Source organism: Miscanthus floridulus, unplaced genomic scaffold, assembly GCF_019320115.1.
Source record: "Miscanthus floridulus cultivar M001 unplaced genomic scaffold, ASM1932011v1 os_2412_1_2, whole genome shotgun sequence".
Lineage (NCBI taxonomy): Eukaryota > Viridiplantae > Streptophyta > Magnoliopsida > Poales > Poaceae > Miscanthus > Miscanthus floridulus.
This window is the reverse complement of record NW_027098287.1, coordinates 100235-121456: the sequence shown is the minus strand read 5'-3', so window position 1 is coordinate 121456 and position 21222 is coordinate 100235. Positions and strand designations below refer to the sequence as shown.

The window sequence follows — 21222 nt, the reverse complement described above, 5'->3', positions numbered from 1 at the left end:
GAATTATGACTTGGGGTTTTTGGTGAGTTTTAATTCTAGCCTATCCTTGATAATTGTTGTTGTTCTCTAGACTAGTAAAAAACGTCAATCAGTTCCAATTGATTTCCCTTAAAATGTTTCTCTCTTTATGGCATTTTTGGCAACAATTATAGTAAGGGTCTGTTTGGTTCCTTAGACTGAATTTTAGTCCATGTCTCATCGAATGTTTGGACACATGCATGGAGTATTAAATATAGACTAAAAAAATAACTAATTACACGGATTACGACTAATTTGCGAGACGAATTTTTTAAGCCTAATTAGTCCATGATTTGACAATGTGGTGCTACAGTAAATATGTGCTACTGATGGGTTAATTAGGCTTGATAAATTCGTCTCGTAAATTAGTCTCCATCTGTGTAATTAGTTTTATAATTAACTCATGTTTAGTCCTCCTAATTAATATTCGAACGTCCGATGTGATATGAACTAAAATTTAGTCCGTAAAACCAAACACCCGCTAAAACGTTTCTCTCATCTGCCGAATGCACCTTACATCTCATCACATATGTTCCACATGTAAAGCTTTTTCATCGTATATCCTTTTCTTGTCATGAATTCATAGAGAGAGATTGTAGAGGTATGTCTTTCATGCATCGAGGCACGCAAAAGAACCTAGCTCTTCTCCCTACGCTGGTTCAAAAGTTTTATTTTTGCGAGTAGGTTCAAAAGTTTTTTGACTTCTCTCCTTCACGTGACACCTCCAACTAGTAATTTGACTTCCTCCCAAAAAAGAGTAAGGTTATTCTAAATCAAACTACTTTAAATTTAGCCAAATTTATTGTAGAAGTATCAATAATTACGATATTCAAATAAATATATCAATAGATTATACAATTTCTCTGTTCTAAATTATAAGTTTTAAATTATAAGACATTTTAGCTTTTCTAGATACATAACTTTTGTAATGCACTTAGATATATACTATGCCTACATACATATATAGTAAAATTATTATATCTAGAAGGGTAAAGTGCATTTTTCAACCTTTAACTTGCACGAGAGTTCAGTTTTTCAACCCTCAACTATGAAACCGGATATCGGACACCCTCCAATTATTGAAATCGGATAAATTTAGCCCTTCACCTAGCTTCAAAGGTGGTTTTCTATTTTCAAAAAAATAATAATAACTTGTTTTAATATCTAAAAATTAATAACTTATGTATTGTAAATAAAAAAAAGAAACCAATAACATTTTTCCTAAAAATATTATCTAACTGTTGGTAATATATTTACAATTATTTGAAACTTATTTAATTTTGTTCCTATGGTTTTATTGCTTGTGGACTGGTTTATGAGAAACATGAACAAATAAGATTCAAATGACTCCAAATAGATGACCAATGAATAAATGATTTTTAGGGAAGAAATGGTATTAGCTTCACATTTTTTATTTAAAATAAGTAAGTTATGCATTTTTAGAGATTAAAACAAGTTTTATTATTTTTCATAATAGAAAACCACCTTTGAAACTAGCTAGATGATCAAATTTATCCGAATTCGACAATTGGAGGGTGTCCAGTATCTGGTTTCGTAATTAAGGGTTGAAAATCGTACTTTAGTGCAAGTTGAAGGTTGAAAAATGCACTTTACCCTATCTAGAAAAGTCAAACCATCTTATAATTTAGAACAGAGGGATTCGTACCTATTAGCATGGTGTCATAAAAGTTAATAATCTTGTCCATAATTTGGTGTGTAACATAGCTTAAGATACTTTAACTTTGGATGAAGCTTCATGGTGATCTTTAGGGATGGAGGGGGGGGTAAGTGACAATAAACGAGATGGTAAGACAACCATAGAGATGTCTGTACTGTGTTTCAGCTGCTTCACCATGCAATGCCAGCAAGAAACTCATGTGGCATGATGGTGCCTTATATGGATCACTATCAGTAGCATCAGTATCATCCATGGGCGGACTCAACAGTGGGGCGGGGGGGGGGGGGGGCTTGAGCCCCTCCTACCGATACCAGAGCTGTGGAGCCCCCTAGAGCCCCCCTAAATTTTTAGGACAAAGTTCTATTGTGTATGTGGGGCTGAGAGTTAAGATCGGAGATACACGACGACGTTCTCACGAGTTGGGCTGGCCAGCCAGGCAGCAACATCAATTCATTTGGCCCATAAAGTTAAGTCCACTAGTCTAGGCCCAAGGACAAGTCCACTAGTCTAGGTCCAAGCAGCCCAAGGACAGCCTGCCCAAGGATGAAGGCCCAAAAAAACCTATTCCCCATCCAACTTCCAGAGAGCATCGTGAATCACCGCTTGCGTGCTTCTGCTTCGGCCTCTGGCGGCGGTCGGCGGGGAAGCGGGAGCGGGCGGACTGCGTCGCGCCATCGCCCCTTCGCAGCGGCCCGGCGAGTGGCAGGCGGCTAGGCGTGGCCGTACGTCCGCGCAGGCAGCGGTAGCGGCGGAGCGGGCGAGCGGCCTGCAGCACCGGCCGGGGCACCGGGGCAGCCGGTGGTAGGACGGAGTGGGGCACCGCCGCGCTGGGGCTGCCGGTTGCCGACAAGCATGCAAGCAGCAAAGAAAGGAGCTAGGGTGCCAGGGCAGCTGGATCTGGATTGTAGCTTGCTGCTTGCACGAGCACGAAGCCAAGCAGGCAGAGCAACGAGCAGCAAGCAGACTAGCAGAGCAAGGTGATTTGTGAAGTTGTGAACCAAACTTAAATCCTTATTTGTCTTTGATTGTTTCATTGCTGAATTGAATATGTGATTGGAAATAGGGCTGATTGAAAATTTGGAATGTTAGATTTCATAATGACAAAAAGAACTCTACGCAATTACTTTTCAAGTTCTAGTGGTAGTGGTCCATCTCCATCAACTCCACACACCAGTAATGAGCAGTGGGCTGCTAATGAGAGCACAACTCAACCAAAGAAACCTAGAGTAGAGTTTAGTCAATCGAACATGATTGCAGACCCTAGAAATCGCAAACCAATTGATGACTATGAACCTGAAATTAGAGACCAAGTAAAGAGAGCATATGCTTTGAGTGGTCCAGCCCAACCTCGTGAATTTCAATTTCCTCGTAAATGGATTGGTGGTGAATGGAGATCATTTCAAAAGACTTGGTTTGATAAATTTGATTGGCTAGAGTATAGTGAGTCCAAGGATGCAGCTTATTGCTTATATTGCTATCTCTTCTTTAATTCGGCAAAGTCTAAAAAATTTGGGAGTTCTGTCTTTGCCCATCAAGGTTATGTGAATTGGAAGAAAGCTAAGGATACTTTAAGTAACCACAGTGTTTGCAAGACTCATGTAGAGGCTAGGCTAAAATGTGATGACTTTATGAACCAAAGGACAAATGTGGGTAGAAAATTAGTTGAAGTAAGCAAGGAGGAAGAAAAACGATATGAGATACGTTTGACATCTTCTTTAGATGTCGCAAGATTTCTCATATCGCAAGGGGATGCTTTCTGTGGACATGATGAGACTTTTTCTTCCCTCAACAAGGGAAACTATAGAGAGATGGTTGAATGGTACAAATATAAGGTTGAGGTAGTGAAGGAGGCATATGAAAAAGGTTCTAAAAATTGTCAGATGTTATCGTATATAGAATGACCTTACAAAAGCTTGTGCGGAGGAAGTCACGGCTGTCATTATGGATGAGATTCGAGGAAGAAAATTTTCGGTGCTTATTGATGAGTCTCGAGATGTATCAATTAAGGAACAAATGGCGGTGATTCTAAGGTTAGTAGTCGATACTTGCATTTTCTTGCCTAGATTATTACCTCTATTTCTACGGTTATACTAACACATAATGAAATGTGGCATGCAGGTTTGTGAATGATGAAGGGAAAGTGGTGGAGAGATTTCTTGAACTTCAGCATGTTGAGAGTTGTATAGCTATTGCATTGAAAGATTCTTTGGTCGGTATGCTTTCAAGTCACAATTTGTCAATCTCTATGCTTAGTGGACAAGGGTATGATGGAGCTTCTAATATGAGAGGTGAATTTAATGGGGTCCAGAAATTGATTCGTGATGAAAATCCTTATGCTTTCTATGTGCATTGTTTTGCCCATCAATTGCAACTGGTGGTTGTTGCTGTTTCAACATCTAGTGCAGACATTGCAGATTTCTTTAACTATGTTCCTTTAATAGTCAATAATGTGGGTGCATCTTGTATGAGAAAGGATACCTTGCTTGCAAAGCATCATGATGTGTTGCTTGAAAAGATTGAGAATGGTGAGATTATGACTGAAAGTGGTTTGAACCAGGAAAGTAGCCTAGCTAGGCCTGGAGATACTAGATGGGGTTCACATCTTAAAACTTTGCTTCACATTTTGGTGATGTGGGAGGCTATCATAGATGTCCTTGAGATAGTGAAGAAAGATTCCATTAAACCAACATGTAATGGTGGAGCTTTAGGTTTAATTAGAAAAATGGAGAGCTTTGATTTTGTGTTCATCCTGCATTTGATGATAGAGTTGTTGAGCATGACAGATATTTTGTCACGTGCTTTGCAAAGGAAGGATCAAGACATAGCTGAAGCGATGCATTTGATCACTGATGTGAAAGATGGCCTGCAGGACATGAGGAACAATGGATAGGAGCCGTTACTCAGAAAAGTGAAAACATTCTGTGAGAAGAATGAGATTGAAGTGCCAGATATGGATAAGGAAATAAATGTTAGAGGGGCATCTAGACGTAGAAAGCAAAAGGTAACAAACAAGCATTACTATCATGTTGAGATTTTTCTTGTTGCCATTTACGCCATCTTGACTGAGCTGAATCATCGGTTTAGTGAAATTAGTTCAGAGTTGTTAGTATGCATGGCTTGTTTTTACCCAAGGAACAACTTCTCTAATTTTGATGTGGACAAACTTGTGAGGCTTGCTGAAATTTATGCCGAGGATTTTGATATTGGTGACCTTATTGTTTTGCCAAATTAACTTAGACAATTCATCAACCATGCTAGAAGAACTCTAGATTTTTTTGGATGCACTGAATTTGGAAAAGTTGCTGAAATTATGGTCAAGAATAATATGCACACATCTTATAAATTGATTTATCGTCTCATTGAGCTAACCTTGATACTACCTGTGGCAACGGCTTCAGTTGAGAGGATATTTTTAGCCATGTCCATTATAAAGATAGATTTGCGTAATAAAATGGGTGATGAATGGCTCAATGACTTGATGATATGCTATAACGAGAAGGAGATATTTAGAAAGATTGGTAATAAAAAGATCAAAAAGCGGTTTCAAGAGATGAAAAAACGCCGTATGTTATTGCCTAAAAAATTAGTGGTACGCTCTATTCTCTTCTAAATTCATAATTTGGAGGTCCATATATGTTTGACTAATCAATTATGTCTATTTGTGTAGATTTCTTCTTCGGATGAATAATGGCTGTCACCGTCACACGTCATCTATTAGTTTCGTAATTTCGTCTTTCGGTATGAATAAACCACATCCTTTATTTTTCATGATGTATTTTGTGATTTTCATTGTTCTTCTATGTTTTAATATAAGACTACTTCAAACTATTAAATTTGACTATTGTGTGTGTGTGGGGGGGGGGGGGGGCATAGTGAAGCTACGTTGCTGTCGCACTTTTGTTGAGCCCCTCCTAAAATTTTTTCTTGATCTCCATGAGGTCTTCCTAGTACTATTCTTTATATTCGTGATTATCACGACAAAGCCACCATTTGAAGAAGTTAGCAGAGGCTGTTTCTTTTTTAAACCAAAAAGGCAAAAAGGGATGCATGATTCAGAGTTTATGAGACCAAATTATATAAAAAAGAATCTTCCTAGTGCAAGGTAATTAAATATACGACATATGAAGACAATACAACTGAATAAGTTTAGGTGAGCGCACGTTTTGGCCTTTGTTGCTTCGTTAAAATATCATAAAAAAAATAAAACAAAAATCCTAGGCTCAATCGATATTATTGGTGCAATGCAAAATCCTTTGAACTATTCTCCATGCCCGAAGAAAAACGTAAGCTTATATATCTCCCTAGAATAGCACAGCTTCGAACGATAGCGTACCTTTCTGACCATGTGCTCCAATTCGAAGCAATCGTGCTTGTCAAATTCAGGAGGTTGGCGATTAGACGCTTTCGTTATCACAAATATGACACTTGCACCGTCCATATGGTACTGGTTCAGTACATAGATATCTTATCACACCCCCAAGAGCATTGGCCATTGGACCATAATAGTAATAGCATGGCCCATTGGTTTCAAGCATCTGTCTTAATGCATGGTCCTTGGACTGTTTTCAACAGATGACCCATTCATGCATCCAAACCCAAAACGAGTCTGGGACGCTACTGTATCAGTCTCCAACAGAGTATCTATATGCGAGGCCTATTTTAAATTACAGCAGAGGCACAACCTAAATAAACACCTCCCCAACCTAAATAAACACCTCCCATTTGTGTTTGCATGCGTCTCTCTATCAACGAATTTTTTTGGTTATACATCTCTCTCATACGATACGCACGGAAATTAATTAATTACCACCTGCTACTTCATGCTAAATATAAGTAGTCCCGTTAGAATTTTTTTTTGGAGTATTTTGACTTCTTTAGATATATAGTTGTTCGCTTCAGCGGGCTGTACAGCCGTAGTGCCTACAACTGCTCATTCATTCAACTCCTAAAATAGTCGCATATTACCAAACTGCAGCATTACACCAATGAGAATATTGTACACGGATATAGACCCTTCGTCGCAGAAAAAAATATATAATTCTAGTAGATAATAATATTAATATTTATGATTCTCAATAAATATTATTAGATTCAGTATACAATGTATTTTTATATAATTAATTTAGAGCTATAAATGTGAACATCATTTCATTTGCTAGAAACTTTTTTGAGCCGGAGGTGGTACAACATATAGGGTGCATCATCGTACCATCGCACGGTGCAGCAGCCTCTACTAGGAGTAGGACCAAAAGGCTGTCACCGAAATGAATAAAGGTGACCGCGCGCGCTGCTACAGGAACTACGTGGACCGTGCCGAGCTGGCACACGTGGCCTGCCTCTCCCTCGAAGCGTCTGGACTCGCTGTCCTTACACCAGTTTTTTTTTTAAAAACCACATTATTATTTGTTTAATTATTGTCATTATATTATTAAGCACAGGGAGGGGAGACAGCGACATAATGCAAACAGTACATCCATATCTCTTGAAGATCGACAGAATCACGCTACTTAATTTAAACTAATCCGCCCTAAATAAAAGATGAATTACTAATGTCCATCTTGTTTGCTCAATCATGCTTATTGATCATAATACATTGTGTCTACCTTGTTGAAGCATAATGAAGGGCTCGGTGATATTGATGGTTTGAAAGTTTGTCGGAGGGCACCGAGTGTGTCTCATCTTTTATTTGCGGACGATAGCTTATTATTCTTCAAAGCAACTGTGGAGCAGGCCCATGTTGTCAAATTGGTGATTTCCACTTTTGAGAAGTGCTCTGGACAATTGCTAAGTCCTCACAAATGCTCACTGCTGGTAAATGAAAATCTGGATCAGGATGTCTCTGACCAAGTACGTTCAGTTCTAGGAGTGGAGAGAGTTGATTTTGAGGCCAAGTATTTGGGCCTGCCAACTCCAAATGGTCGGGTTCAAAGAGGGCTGTTTCAACCTCTTGAGGAGCGGTTCCATAAGAGAATGGTTGCATGGAAGGAAAGATATTTATCTGCAGCAGGAAAGGAGGTGTTGATCAAATCGGTTGCTCAGGCTTTGCCAGTTTATATTATGAGTGTTTTTAAGCTTCCTCTGACCCTATGTGATGAGCTCATGAAGCAGATTCGTGCTTTCTGGTGGGGTGTTGAGAAGGGCCGAAGGAAGCTGCAATGGATTCCATGGGAGAAGTTGGTGCTGCCGAAGGGTTTTGGTGGTATGGGTTTCAAGGACCTTCGGCTGATGAATCAAGCGTTGCTTGCTCGACAGGCTTGGAGACTTGTGTCTTTTCATGATAGTCTCTGTGCAAGGGTGCTGAAAGCTAAATACTACCCTAACAGTAAACTGTTGGATCGGGCTCTGGCCGGTGATGCATCACAGACGTGGCGAGCTATTGAATATGGGTTGGAGCTGCTGAAGCAGGGCGTTATTCACCGGATTGGCGATGGAAAATCCACTCAGATTTGGCGGGATAACTGGCTGCCAAGAGGGTATGGCCTGAAGCCGATTGGTCCTAGGCGTTCTTGTCGGCTCCGATGGGTTCACCATCTCATCGATGACAGTGGATCTTGGGATGAAACAGCCATTCGAAGGTATTTTTTTCCTTGTGATGTTGCTGAGATTTTTAAAATTAAGTTGCCTGAGCAGGAGACTGCGGATTTTGTGGCCTCGCATTACGAGAAAACGGGCATTTTTTCTGTTCGGAGTGCATACAGGCTAGCTGTCCGGAATTTCTATGGAGCTGGTAACGTTGGAAGCAGTTCCAATTCTGATCAAGGCCGGGCTGGGTGGAAGAAATTGTGGCAGGTTCATGCGCCATCCAATGTTAGTGTTTTCGCTATGAAGGCCGCTAACAATGGACTGCCTACTCGTGTTAATAAGAAATATCGCCATCTTGAGCAACAGGATGTTTGTCAGCTATGTGGGCAACATGCTGAAGATGTTTACCATGCTTTGGCTCTGCGACAGGCTATGAGGGAGCACGGAGTGTTACCGTCAGAGCAGGATTTAGCCCAGACTGGTTGATGATGCTGATACACAATAATTCTTTGGAGGTATTGACAAATCTCTTCATGCTCTTTTGGCATACTTGGAGTATACGAAATAAGGTGATCCACGAGGATATCTGTCCTTTTATAGCCAGCTCGGTCACCTTCCTAACCAGGTATATGACTTCCCTGACTAATATCCGACAACAAGGTGAATGTATGGATTCAAAAGGGAAGCGTTGTGCGGAGTTTGTTGCCGGTAATGTTCAGAGACAACCAGCAATTCAGAGGACAAAGTATTGGGTGCCACCACCGCAGGGTACCTTCAAGATTAATGTTGATGCTGCTTTTAATCAGTTATCTGGAGATGCTGCAGTGGGAGTCGTGATCTGAGATTGGAAGGGCTCTTTGAAACTAACTGCCTAGCGCATTTTATCTCATTGCAGAGATGCAGAGGAGGCTGAAGCTGTAGCATGCCTAGAGGGTGTTCACATGGCGAAGAGATGGCCAGAAATTTCGATGATTCTGGAATCTGATTGCCAAACGGTGGTCGCTAATTTTCATGCCTAGAGGGTGATCGATCTGCTCTGTGGCAAGTTTTCGCGAAGTTGCACGACGCTGGCAGTCAGTTGTGTCAGCTGGAGGTCATCAAGATTAGTAGGGATCAGAGTAATATGGCGCATGAGTTGGCGCGTTTTGCGTTTAGGTCTAGGAAGAGTCTGTGTTTTTTTGCTTGTTTTCCAGAGTGGGTTGTGTCCCTCTCTTGTGAGGATATTACTTAATTTTAAATAAAGTTATCTCTTTCGAAAAAAAAACATATAGAATATTATTAGATTCTCTATAGTACATTTTATGGTGAGGACACAATGGGCCAAGAAGGCTTCGAAGGCTTCGTGTCGTTCGTGGGCTGGCAAGATGCTGTTTCGGAAAGGGATGCAGGAGAAGCCCATGTTGTGCACCGCCTAGCGGTGATGGTCTGCGATCTTGGGCCGGGCCGCAACGACTTGGGCTGGGCTATGACACACTCCAAATTACGTTACGTGCTGCGTGTCTTGTTCGGAAAAAATGCAACCAAATCCCCTGTAGCAGATCCATTTGCGTTTGCAGGAAAAAAATTGCAACATTTGCTAAGACAGTCCCAACATTCTCAAACATTATTTTGTGTTTAATTAAATCTACTATCTACATAAAGGATCCTACGTGGACACACACACATATATCCTTTCACGGTTTCACCTGGAGATGGGAGAACATACGATCGAGTACGAGAGAGAGAGAGTCCAACGTTCTCAAAGGCATCCCGACAGATAGACACGTCTATCTGTTGTACTTGTTATTATATATATCTCCTGTATATGCAGGCTCCGACATTAGCTGCTGCTGTTGGCGATCATCGCACGTACGACTCGTGCGTCGGCCGGGGTTCGATCGGTTCTATACAAGAGGATTGATCGGACGGCGACGCCGGCGACGATGACGATGGAGCTGGAGTCGCAGGTGGTGGTGGTGGAGACGACGACGACGAGGACCGCCTCCGCCGCGCACGTGAGGACCACGGTGGCGCTCCGGCTGCTGGCGTTCGCGGCGTCGCTCGCCGCCGCCGTGGTCATAGCCACCAACAGGCAGGACCGCTGGGGCATCACCGTCACCTTCAAGATGTTCGCCGTCTGGGAGTACGTATATAGATTATTAGTTCATCGCTTTATATATATATATATATCGTTGGGATCTGCTACCTTCTTGCCATCGATGCATGGCAATTGTGGTAGGCAGACACTGACCGACCGGCGATTATCCATCGCGACGAACTACTGAAAACTTGTTCATCGCAGGGCGTTTGTGGCGATCAACTTCGCCTGCGCCGCCTACGCGCTGCTCACGGCGGTCTTCGTGAAGAGGCTCGTCAGCAAGCACTGGCTGCACCACATGGATCAGGTACGCATACGTATACGTATACGTATACGGTTACGTTGTTATTCTTCTGTTCATCCATGGCTGTCATCTAATCGAAGTATCGAACTGTACCCCTACCATCGCCTCCTCCGTCTCGATCGCTAGCTGACGCAGTGTGTGTGCTTGTTGGCTGCGCATGCAGTTCACGGTGAACCTGCAGGCGGCGTCGACGGCCGGCGCCGGGGCGGTGGGGTCGGTGGCCATGTGGGGGAACGAGCCCAGTGGGTGGTACGCCGTCTGCCGCCTCTACCGCCTCTACTGCGACAGGGGCGCCATCTCCCTCGCGCTCGCCTTCGTCGCCTTCGTCGCCCTCGGCGTCGCCTCCAGCCTCTCCCGCTTCCCCAGGGCACCACCCCCGCCGGCACCCAGATAATTAGCAGATACGTGTATATATACATACATGTTTGGTAGCCTAAGTAGTTCGTTAGAACTATATAGTGCAAGTGTGTACATATATTCGTCTCCAGACAGCATTGACATGTGTGTCCTAAAATATGCATGGCTAACACAATCAGAGATTCAAGATGGTAGTAACAAAACGGCCTGATATAACAAAACACTTCACTACAAAGCCACGCATCAGGCGCTCCATCGTAGCTAGTAAGACCACATGCATGGTAAATCAGTACTGTATGTAAGCTACATATTTCTGTTCTGATGATGGCAACAGCAAAAGGGACTGTATGTAAGCTACATATTTCTGTTCTGATGATGGCAACAACAGAGGGGGGGGGGGGGGGGGGGGGGGGGGGGTCGTCTCTTACAAGCAATACCGTGCAATCTCTGGAGTTAACTGCCCAATGGCCACGATTGCTTCAGCGCAAAACTTGGTTCGACACTGCGTATCGATTCCGCAATAGCATCCGTACCACCTCCATTGCTATTGCACGTAACGCAGGCACACGGCAAACTCGGTCTTCACAGGCCATATGGCTGCCTCATCCGCCGTAACCGGCGTTCAACACTTCGGTCGACTTGACGAACCGCCCTTTCACCCGCTTCCTCGTGTCCGCCCTCAGCTTCCTCGACTCGTACCGGATGTGCTTCTCATACCTACACACAGGAATGATGGACAAACATGTGATGAGTAAACTGTAACAGTCTGTTCTTAATACTGCGGAAGATCAAAGTTGCTGTCAGCAGCAGGAGGCAGGTAAGGGTCAAGATCAGTTTATCTATCCGTGCCTGCGGTTCTTCTTCTTTTCCCTGTACCGCTGCATCGCGCTGTCCCTGTTCTGCGCGAGCGTCTCGCTGTCGATCCTCACGGCAGGCCTCTCAGCTGCAGGGGCGGAGACCATTTGATCCCCGAAGGAGATCTCCCTGTTGAGTGCTGGTCCTGAAGTGGGTACATGGTTCCCGGAGGTTGTTGGTCCATCCATCGTGGAGGCACATGAGCTCACCTTCCGTTTGTTGCTCCCGGTGCTCACCTGATGAGGAGCAAAAATTCAGCTAATATCAGAAGCCAGCCATGCTGAAAATTCTACTGGACAGTGTCCCAGACAGAGAAATTATCTTTGAAAGGACTCAGATAGAGACTTGGTACTCCTGTAAGATGATGCAAAACCAAAAACACGTGGTGGGGCGTTGTGTGGTGATTTTTAGGTGACAAAATCGGCCTTTAATGTTTCATAAACAGACAAGATGCCTCCATGACTTGGTGGACCAGAGGATATGTATGGTGGTCCATAACAATCCTGGTGAACGAAAACAGCTCGACGGGTTCATACCATATGGGACCATATTGAGTCCACTTCTATATGAATAACCCTTTAGAAGATAAGATCTATATCCAATTATAAGCATGACTGCTTGAACGCATTCAACAGTAAGTATCAGCAAAAGCTGGGTTATGCTGTCGATTGGAGCAGCAAGTGGTGCATCAAGCTATCAAACATGTGGAGCATCTATATGTTCTGTAAACATACATGTGCTTTTAGAAGTGTTGCTAACTATTCAGGAAGCTGATTTTCAGTATTTTGTTGATCTTGAAGCTTTGATCAATTAGTTTTTTACCCAAGCAAAAATTTATCTTCAAAATACTGCCTAGATTCCTTAGCTCAAGCCAGAGGACTTCATCATAGAAGCTAGCTAGCTAAGTATTTCTTGATGGGCCAAAGTTGTAGTACAAGCTAGAGGATGATGCTCATCTATACGAATGGCATCTTTAATCAGAGAAGTATTTGGTCCCTTTGACTTTGCTCCTCTGCATTTAGTGCTATAGTGATATGAAGAAAATATTTTTTTTCCGAAAAGCGAAGAAAACAAGAAACTACGATACCTGTGAGATAAGTAATGCCTTCAGATACATATGGCCATTAATCTTATTTTCTATCACATCACATGGGCTACAGGTTAACAACACATAGCTGACGCTGTTACTACAGTGAACTTGCCGATAGACACAGTTGCACACCAAGCAAGCATCCTTTAGGGTACGGAAAAGGGGGAGATAAGACTTACGTTTTTCGATGACAACTGACAGATATTAGAGGACATGATATCTTCGGCAGTTGAGCAGTATCTTGAGTCATAAATATCTTCCAGATCTTTCGTTGTCCCCGAAGAAATTTCCTTAAGCATGTCACTATAACTCTTAATCATAAAGCCTCCGTGGTTAGAACCATATCCAACTTCAAGAGCAGACTTCTCATCGTGATCCCTTGACCTTCCCAGATTGAAGTCCCATATCTGCCACACAAATAACAAGCAAGCAATGAACTTATTGCTTTTGCGGCTAATTTGTAGAGCTGATTTATTGTGAGAGAAAAACATTATTTCATGCCTGAAAAAGTAGGGCTGATTCTGGCTTTTAAGCTCAAGCGAGCATAGCCATGCATCCTTGCTAAAGGAAACACATTTCTTCACCGGGTCAATTTGTGCATTCAATGACTCTAAAACAACAGGTCCGTGAACCTTTATCGCAACTACAAGCTCTCTGTGAAAAAACTGGACCATAAATGCGGAGAGCTGGAAGATCAATTTTATCTCAAGTTATTTACTGAAAGCTACTGTGAGCATGATCATTCTGTTCTCCTGGCTGAAAAAAACCTAGGAAAGGAGACAGAGCCATGAGAAGTTCACAACCACGGATTTGATCTGAAAAAGCACAGGCTTGTAAAAATTGATGGCCTTGGAACCGGCACCTATAAATCAATATGGAGCAAACCAATCATTTTGATCTACCCACTCACCCACCCGAGATCTTGATACAAATTTCTTGGTCTTATAGATATACAGTATGGCTAGGAAGTGCAGCCAATTTGTTTTTTACTGTTAGCTTTGTTAAACGAAGGGAATAATATATCACCACCATGTAATGTCAAATCATGTGCAAGGCCACCGAACTGAATAAAGAGAAAGATTTAGCAGGACAGTCAGAATTCAAATTGACTGGAAATAGATTGATTTTTATACAAGAAGTACTGATAAAAATGTTGGTTTTTTTTCTCTTTTTAATTTTAATAACACAACGTTTGTTTATCTTGAAATTTACCTGGGTGGGCAGCACTGAGGGCGCAGCGCAATCCCAGAGCAGTTGTTCGTCGTCATCACCCACCCTGTCGGCGCCGCCTATGAGGTCAGCGCAGTTGGCCGACGCCATCATGAGCAGGGACGTGTACGGCAGAGGCACCTCCTGGACGGCGGGGGGCGGAGGCTGAGTCGGCAGCGCCGAGGGGGGCGCCATCTTGACCGGCGGCAAGCGTCCGCCGGATGCCGCGGAGGTGCGGCGAGGCGTGCGCGGGCTCAGATCCGAGTGCGGGTGCGCGTGGGCCGTGTCCGCCTCGCGGCGCGCCATCTCGGCGAGCTGATCGGACAGCGCCTGCCCCCTGAGCGGGCGCGCGCCGACGGCGTCGGGGGCGGGCACCCGTGGCAGGTCGCACGGCACGTAGAGGTCGCGCAGGTCCGGGTCCACCATCCCGAGCACCGAGTAGTCGAGCACCGAGAGGAAGGGGTCGTCGTCGATGTCGCCGCCGTCCTTGTCCTCCGCGCGGCCGTGACCGTCGTCGCCCACGGCCGCGCGGCGGAGGTCGAGCCCCCATGACGCGGCGAGCTCGGCCGCCGAGGGGCAGCCCGAGAAGCCCTCGACCGGCACGCGCGCCGCCGCCGCGGCGGTGTCGCAGCCGGCGTCACAGCAGTCGGCGCAGAGGAACGCCGGGTCGGCGCCCGGGACGGGGGAGACGCGCGCGGCAGCCGGGCGCGCGGCGCACCCGGCGCAGAGCGGCGCCCGCACGTGCTTCCGCGACAGCGCGTTGGCGGCGTGCACGTGGCGGTCGCACGCGACGCAGAGCCGCGCGGCGTCCGCGCGGCAGTGCAGCGCCGCCGCCGCCTCCCCGCAGTAGTCGCACGGCCACTGCTGCCCGCCCGCTCCTCCGCCTCCCCCGTCGCTGCCGCTCTTCATCTCCCACGCCGCCACCAACCTACTCGATGAACACACAGAGAGAGAAAGAGGGAGAGAGCACAAAGGCCGTGCGCAACGTGGACCACGAGGCGCACGAAATCGAATCGCTGGGGCCGGAGCAGCCGACGCCGACGAATAAAAATGGCGAGAGGCGAAGAAGGTTGCTTGCTCGAGACTTCGCACTATGCAGCAGCCAGCGGAGACGGAGGTGGGGCCGATCCCGCTGCCCACATGTCAGCCGGACCGGAGGTGAGGTGGCGGGCCGGCCCCGGGCGGCAGCGGCGGTGGGGGCTGTCGGAAAATATCTCCGCCCCGGCTCGTCGCTGAGCTGGCGCGGCGGGACCGCGGGAGTGAGGAGTGGGGAGTGGGCCATGGCCGTTTCGTACTGCAGGGCTTCGTGGTGGGGGGCCACTAGGCTATGGGCGATTGGGCCGGGCGGTGGATGTACGAATGGATCGGTGGTGACCCGAGCTGCCGAGTAGGGTGTAGAAGGCGACCATGGTTAACTAACCTCCTCGGTCCTGAGAACCGAGCGTAGCTCGGGTGGTAAGGCCGGTGGCTGGGACCTTGCCGGCCAGGAATCGAGTGGCTGTGATTTTTTTTGATGTCTGGTCGGGTTCGTCCTCGAATAACTCTGTTGTCTCTTCATAAAAGAAATGCAACGCACCTGATGATCAGGACGTGATCTTAGAATCTAGGTGTAGAGACGCGATCTTAGAATTTAGGTGTAGTTGTAGAATCTGTTTGTATTCTTATGATATGTGTAACGTTAGTGTGTGTCTATTCACGAACAGATGCTACAGTTGTATCTAGATGAGAGACAGAAAAAAAAAAAACCCTCCTCGGTCCTCTCAGCTAGGAGTACTGAGCTGACAAGAGACACTACTGTACATACTGTACAGGTTGTATCAGGCATTGAGCGCTGCAATTTGACACAAGATAAGGCATTGCTCATTTGTCACGACCCAAGTGAAGTGATTTCACTGGTTTGTAATAAAAGAAAAGGTGAAGCGATTTCCATCCCACGCATATGCTTGACACAAACAACACCAACTCTAGGAATAGGAGTAGCATAACCCAACACGGATCGATCGGCCATCGGATGCAAGAGAGACATGGAGCACCACGTATCAATATTTTTTTTTTTAAAAACAGTGCAAAAGAGTTTTGTCCCATAAAACTCTCTCTACTTCCAAAAAAAAAATTTATCATCTCACTGTTCATCGATACAGTACCACATAAGCCTAATTAATTCAGCGTTAGCGCATGTTTACTATATCACCACATTATTAATTCATGGGCTAATTAGTCTTCATCTGTGCAATTTATTTTATAATTAATCTATATTTATTACTTTAAATTAATGTCACTACAGCAGACGCGTGCTTTGTCGAGTGCAATTGAACTCGGCAAAGAAGGCTTTGCACTCGACAAAGTCTTTGCCGAGTGCTGCACTCAGCAAGAAGCTATTGGCATATCCCTTCACGGCAAAGGCGGCTTTACCGAGTGCTCGAAAAGCACTCGGCGAAGATTTAGACTCGGCAAAATGAAAATACGAAAAAAAACCCAAAAATAATAGTAATTTTTTTTTCAAAAAAAAAATCGAAGGAGGCCGCCACCAGCCAGCGCCCGCCTGTCTTCATCGAAGTCGATGCATTTTTTGCGCTAAATTCACGGCTAACACGGCCGGCGGAATTCGAACTCATGACCTCTCCCTCACGTGTCTGCTGCTCTACCACTGCACTACACTGTCACTTGTGTCTAGATTCCGTTATCTATCCTCATATATTATACTAAATCGAGAGTAAATTGCTTGTTTGAGGTCCTAAACGAATTCAAATCAAAAAGTGGTCAACTATAAAGTTTCATAACTTTTTGAGATCTACAATTTTCATTTAGGAAGTTTTTCCATCCGAGGTCATTTGAAAAATTCGAATTTCAAATTTGAGAGATTCAAACGTAGTTTTGCATGATAAGATGATTTCAAATCAAAAAATTGTCAACTACATAGTTTCATAACTTTTGGAGATCTACAATTTTCATTTAGGAAGTTTTTCCATCCGAGGTCTTTTGAAAAATTCAAATTTTAAAATTTTCAAATTCAAACATCGTTTTTGTATGACAAGATGATTTCAAATCAAAATGTTGCCAACTACAAAATTTCATAACTTCTCAAGATCTACAAAGTTTATTTTGATAATTTATTCATCCGACATAGTGGTAGTAACATTGTTCACAAATCTTATATATCTCTCTTATACTTTCATGAAACTAATATGAGAGATATGGTAGATGTAGATTTTATGAACAACGTTATTGTCGCTTTGTCAAATGAAGAAATGACCAAACTAAACTTTGTAGATCTTGAGAAGTTATACAACTTTGTAGTTGAAAAGTTTTTCATTTGAATTCATTTAGGGCCTAAAAAATTGCTTTGAAAAACTAATTTGTCGAGGGCCAAACAAATGCATACGGCAAAATGCCTCTTTGTCGAGTGCCAAAATAAAGGCACTCGACAAAATACATATTTGCCGAGTGCCAGAAAAAAGCACTCGGCAAAGACGCATTTTGCCGTGTGCCGAAAAATAGCACTCGGCAAAATATATATTTGCCGAGTGTCAGAAAAAGGCACTCAGCAAAGACGCATTTTGCCGTGTGCCGAAAAATAGCACTCGACAAAATACATATTTGCCGAGTGCCAAAAAAAAGGCACTCAGCAAAGACGCATTTTGTTGTGTGCCGAAAAATAGCACTCGGCAAAATACATATTTGCCGAGTGCCAGAAAAAGGCACTCGGCAAAGACGTATTTTGTCGAGTGTTTTTTTGCCGAGTGTATTTTATTTGGCACTCGACAAAGACCGTCTTTACTGAGTGTCCGATAAAATGCACTCAGCAAAGCCTCTGGCACCTGGCAAAGTGCTAATTTCCGGTAGTGTGTCAAACATCCGATGTGACAGCTACTAAAGTTTAGGAGGGGTTATCCAAACACCCCCGTAGACCTAATTGAGACATTGACACGTTCTTGTCAACTTTAATTAATCTATTTTCCATCCGTGCCTCACCTTTCAACTGTTGATTACTAACTTCACTCAGCAGGCATGTTATGCTGCCTTTCACCTGCTGCAATGAAAAACCACAAAGATATCTCAATCTATGAGCCTTTTGCATTACTGGCACGTTTTGTAAGATTCTAGATTCTCATATGTTTTGGTTCTAGATTTTTTTTCAGAAACATTTCTATGATAAATGAAAAAATTCACTTTGTGAAGCCATTTAGTTAGCTTGTTGAAATTTTGAAACTACAATTAAAGTAAGAAGAAATCAGATTTTTATGTGTTTCTCTAGACTAGTAAAATTGATAAATTGTTCAATGGTGAGAACCAGAACACCACCGTTCAGCTGGATGACTCGTTTGATGACACTAATAGATACTTTATGCGGATGGTTCAAAAATTGGAGGTCAGAGAAGCCTTGAAAAGGATGAAAAGGCGTAAAGTGATGGGCCCTGTGGCATCCCAATCAAGATGTGGAGATGTCTTGGGGATATAGCTATAGTATGGCTAACCAAGATGTTCAACAATATTTTTCGATCAAATAAGATGTCTGAGGAGTGAAGAAGAAGTATATTGGTACCAATCTACAAAAACAAGGGATATATCCAAAGTTGTACTAATTATCTAGGAATTAAGTTGATGAGCCACACTACGAAGCTATGAGAGAGTGCCATCAAGCAGCGTCTACGAGGAACAACACAGATATCAACAAACCAATTTAGTTTCATGCCCGGAAGATCAACCACCGAAGCAATCTTCTTAATAAGATAAGTTATGAAGCGGTTTAGAGAGCAGAAGAAGGATCTCCATATGGTTTTCATTGATTTGGAGAAGGCTTATGATAAGATACCAAGAAATATTATGTGGTGGGCTTTGAACAAATATAAAGTTCCATCAAAGTACATGACCCTTATCAAGGACATGTACAATAATATTGTGACTAGTGTTCAAACAAACGATGGTAACACAGATTACTTCCTGATTAAAATTGGACTTCATCAAGGGTCAACCTTAAACCCGTATCTCTTTGCCTTGATAATGGATGAGGTTATCAAAAACATTCAAGGGGATATCACTTGGTGTATGTTGTTTCGCTGATGATGTAGTGTTAGTGGACGAAAGCCAGACGAGAGTAAATAGGAAACTAGAGTTATGACGGCAGACCCTTGAGTTTAAAGGTTTTAGATTAAGCAGAATTAAAACCGAATACATGATATGCGACTTTGATGGAGCTGCACAGGAGGAGGGAGATGTGAGTTTGAAAGAAAGTAGTGCTTAAGAAGGATACCTTTCGGTACCTGGGATCGATGCTACAGAGGGATAGAGATATTGATACGGACGTTAGCCATAGAATCAAAGCAGGGTGGATCAAGTGGCGACAAGCTTCTGACATTCTCTGTGATAAGAGGGTACCACAAAAGCTAAAAGACAAGGTTTATAGAACGACTATTAAACCGGCTATGTTGTATGGAGCAGAATGTTGGCCTACAAAGATTCGACATGTTCAACAACTGAGTGTTGCAGAAATATGTATGTTACGATAGATTTGTGGTCACACAAGAATGGACCGAGTTTCGGAACGATGATATACGTGATCGTCTAGGGATAGCTGAAGGGTCAAGATGGCGACTAGAGGGGGGGTGAATAGTCTTTTCTAAAACTTAATCGTGTCGGCTAACCGATACAAATACGGAATTAAAACTATCGGTCTAGCCAAGACTATATCCCCACTATATATGTTCACTAGCACCTTACAAAGATAACAATTATGCAACAAAGGTGCCGGGCTAGTTAGAGCTCTCCTAACCAATTCTAGAAGTAAGATCACACAAACCTATGCCACTAGTACTTTAAGCAACAAGAGAGCTCCTACATATGCTAGTAAGCAAAAGCACAAAGCTAACTAAGCTCACTAGCAATGCTCAATAACAAGGCAACCAATACCTAATTAGAGAGCGCAAAAACTTAGCTACACAAACTAAGCAATGTGACTAACAAGGTTACTAAAACCAAATTAGCCACGCAAGAGAGCTACTTCTATGCTACACAAGCAAGAAGGTAATTAGCAAGCTACACAAGCTATCTAATTACAAGAGCAACTACACAAGCTTAATATGTATAAAAGTAATTGCAAGCTTATGTAACGGGGATGCAAACCAACGGGAAGAATAAGGTTGACACGATGATTTTTCTCCTGAGGTTCACGTGTTTCCCAACACGCTAGTCCCCGTTGTGTCGACCGCTCACTTGGTGGTTCGGCGGCTAATTGACATCACCCGCCAAGCCCGCACGTCGGGCGCCGCAAGAACCTACCCCTTGAGTGAGGGTAGCTCAATGACATGCTTTACTAAAGTTGCTCTTCGCGACTCCCGCGGGGCGAGCACAAGTGCCCCTCACAAGCACTTCTCCGGAGCGCCGTACAAGCTTCTTGCGGGCTTCAACGGAGACCACCACCAAGCCGTCTAGGAGGTGACAACCTACAAGAGTAACAAGCACCACCGGCTTGCAACTCGATCACCTAGTGCCACTCGATGCAATCTCACGATGCAATCGCACTAGAATCGCTCACTCATACAATCGAATGATCACTATCATGTATATGTGTGATGGAGGACTCCCAAGCACTCACAAGCATGGACACTAAGTCCCCTTAGGTGCTCAGCACCAGCCATGGCTGAAGGCCACTTCTATTTATAGTCCCAAGGGCTAAACTAGCCATTACTCCTTCACTGGGCAAAAATCGGGCCGATCGGACGCTCTGGTCGTGATGACCGGACGCTGGACCTCAGCGTCCGGTCGCCCACAGACGGCCACGTGTCCCGATTCCAACGGTCACTTGACCTGACCGGACACAGCAGCTTCAACTGACCGGACGCAGAATCCTCAGCGTTCGGTCGTTTCCAGTAAGCTCCCCAAGGCGTATTTCTTCGACCGGACGCGTCCGGTCGCATGTGATCGGACGCAGCCCAGCGTCCGGTCACACGCCAGCTTCTGCGTCACCGTACGTCAGCTTGACCGGACTCACCCTGCCAGCGTCCGGTGCTTTCAGACCTAGCGTCCGGTCAGTTGACCGACGCCAGCGTCTTCACAATCAACTCGTTTTCACTTCTAACTTCTTCACCCTTGCTCTAATGAGCCAACCACAAGAA

At 44.2% G+C, this 21222-nt stretch overlaps 2 protein-coding genes across 2 annotated transcripts; one reads left to right on the top strand and one right to left on the bottom strand.

The window, feature by feature from the left end:
• The first annotated feature begins 9829 nt into the window (after nucleotides 1–9829).
• On the top strand, nucleotides 9830–11088 carry LOC136534933 (CASP-like protein UU-1). The gene is made up of 2 exons (XM_066527290.1): nucleotides 9830–10602; nucleotides 10763–11088. Exons 1-2 carry the CDS (start codon nucleotides 10594–10596, stop codon nucleotides 10991–10993), a joined length of 240 nt encoding a protein of 79 aa, XP_066383387.1. The 5' UTR covers nucleotides 9830–10593; the 3' UTR covers nucleotides 10994–11088.
• A 145-nt stretch (nucleotides 11089–11233) lies between these two features.
• On the bottom strand, nucleotides 11234–15356 carry LOC136534932 (zinc finger protein CONSTANS-LIKE 14-like). The gene is made up of 4 exons (XM_066527289.1): nucleotides 14114–15356; nucleotides 13081–13308; nucleotides 11806–12047; nucleotides 11234–11673 (listed from the first exon to the last, which is right to left on the bottom strand). Exons 1-4 carry the CDS (start codon nucleotides 15017–15019, stop codon nucleotides 11559–11561), a joined length of 1491 nt encoding a protein of 496 aa, XP_066383386.1. The 5' UTR covers nucleotides 15020–15356; the 3' UTR covers nucleotides 11234–11558.
• Between the last annotated feature and the right edge of the window lie 5866 nt (nucleotides 15357–21222).

Excerpts from the sequence above, each read along its gene's own strand:
- LOC136534932 (XM_066527289.1), bottom strand. The coding sequence starts at position 15,019 with ATGAAGAGCGGCAGCGACGGGGGAGGCGGAGGAGCGGGCGGGCAGCAG. Across the intron at positions 13,309-14,113 it reads CCTCAGTGCTGCCCACCCAG|ATATGGGACTTCAATCTGGG; the intron begins GTAAATTTCAAG and ends TTTGTGTGGCAG. Across the intron at positions 12,048-13,080 it reads GTCAGTTGTCATCGAAAAAC|GTGAGCACCGGGAGCAACAA; the intron begins GTAAGTCTTATC and ends GCTCCTCATCAG.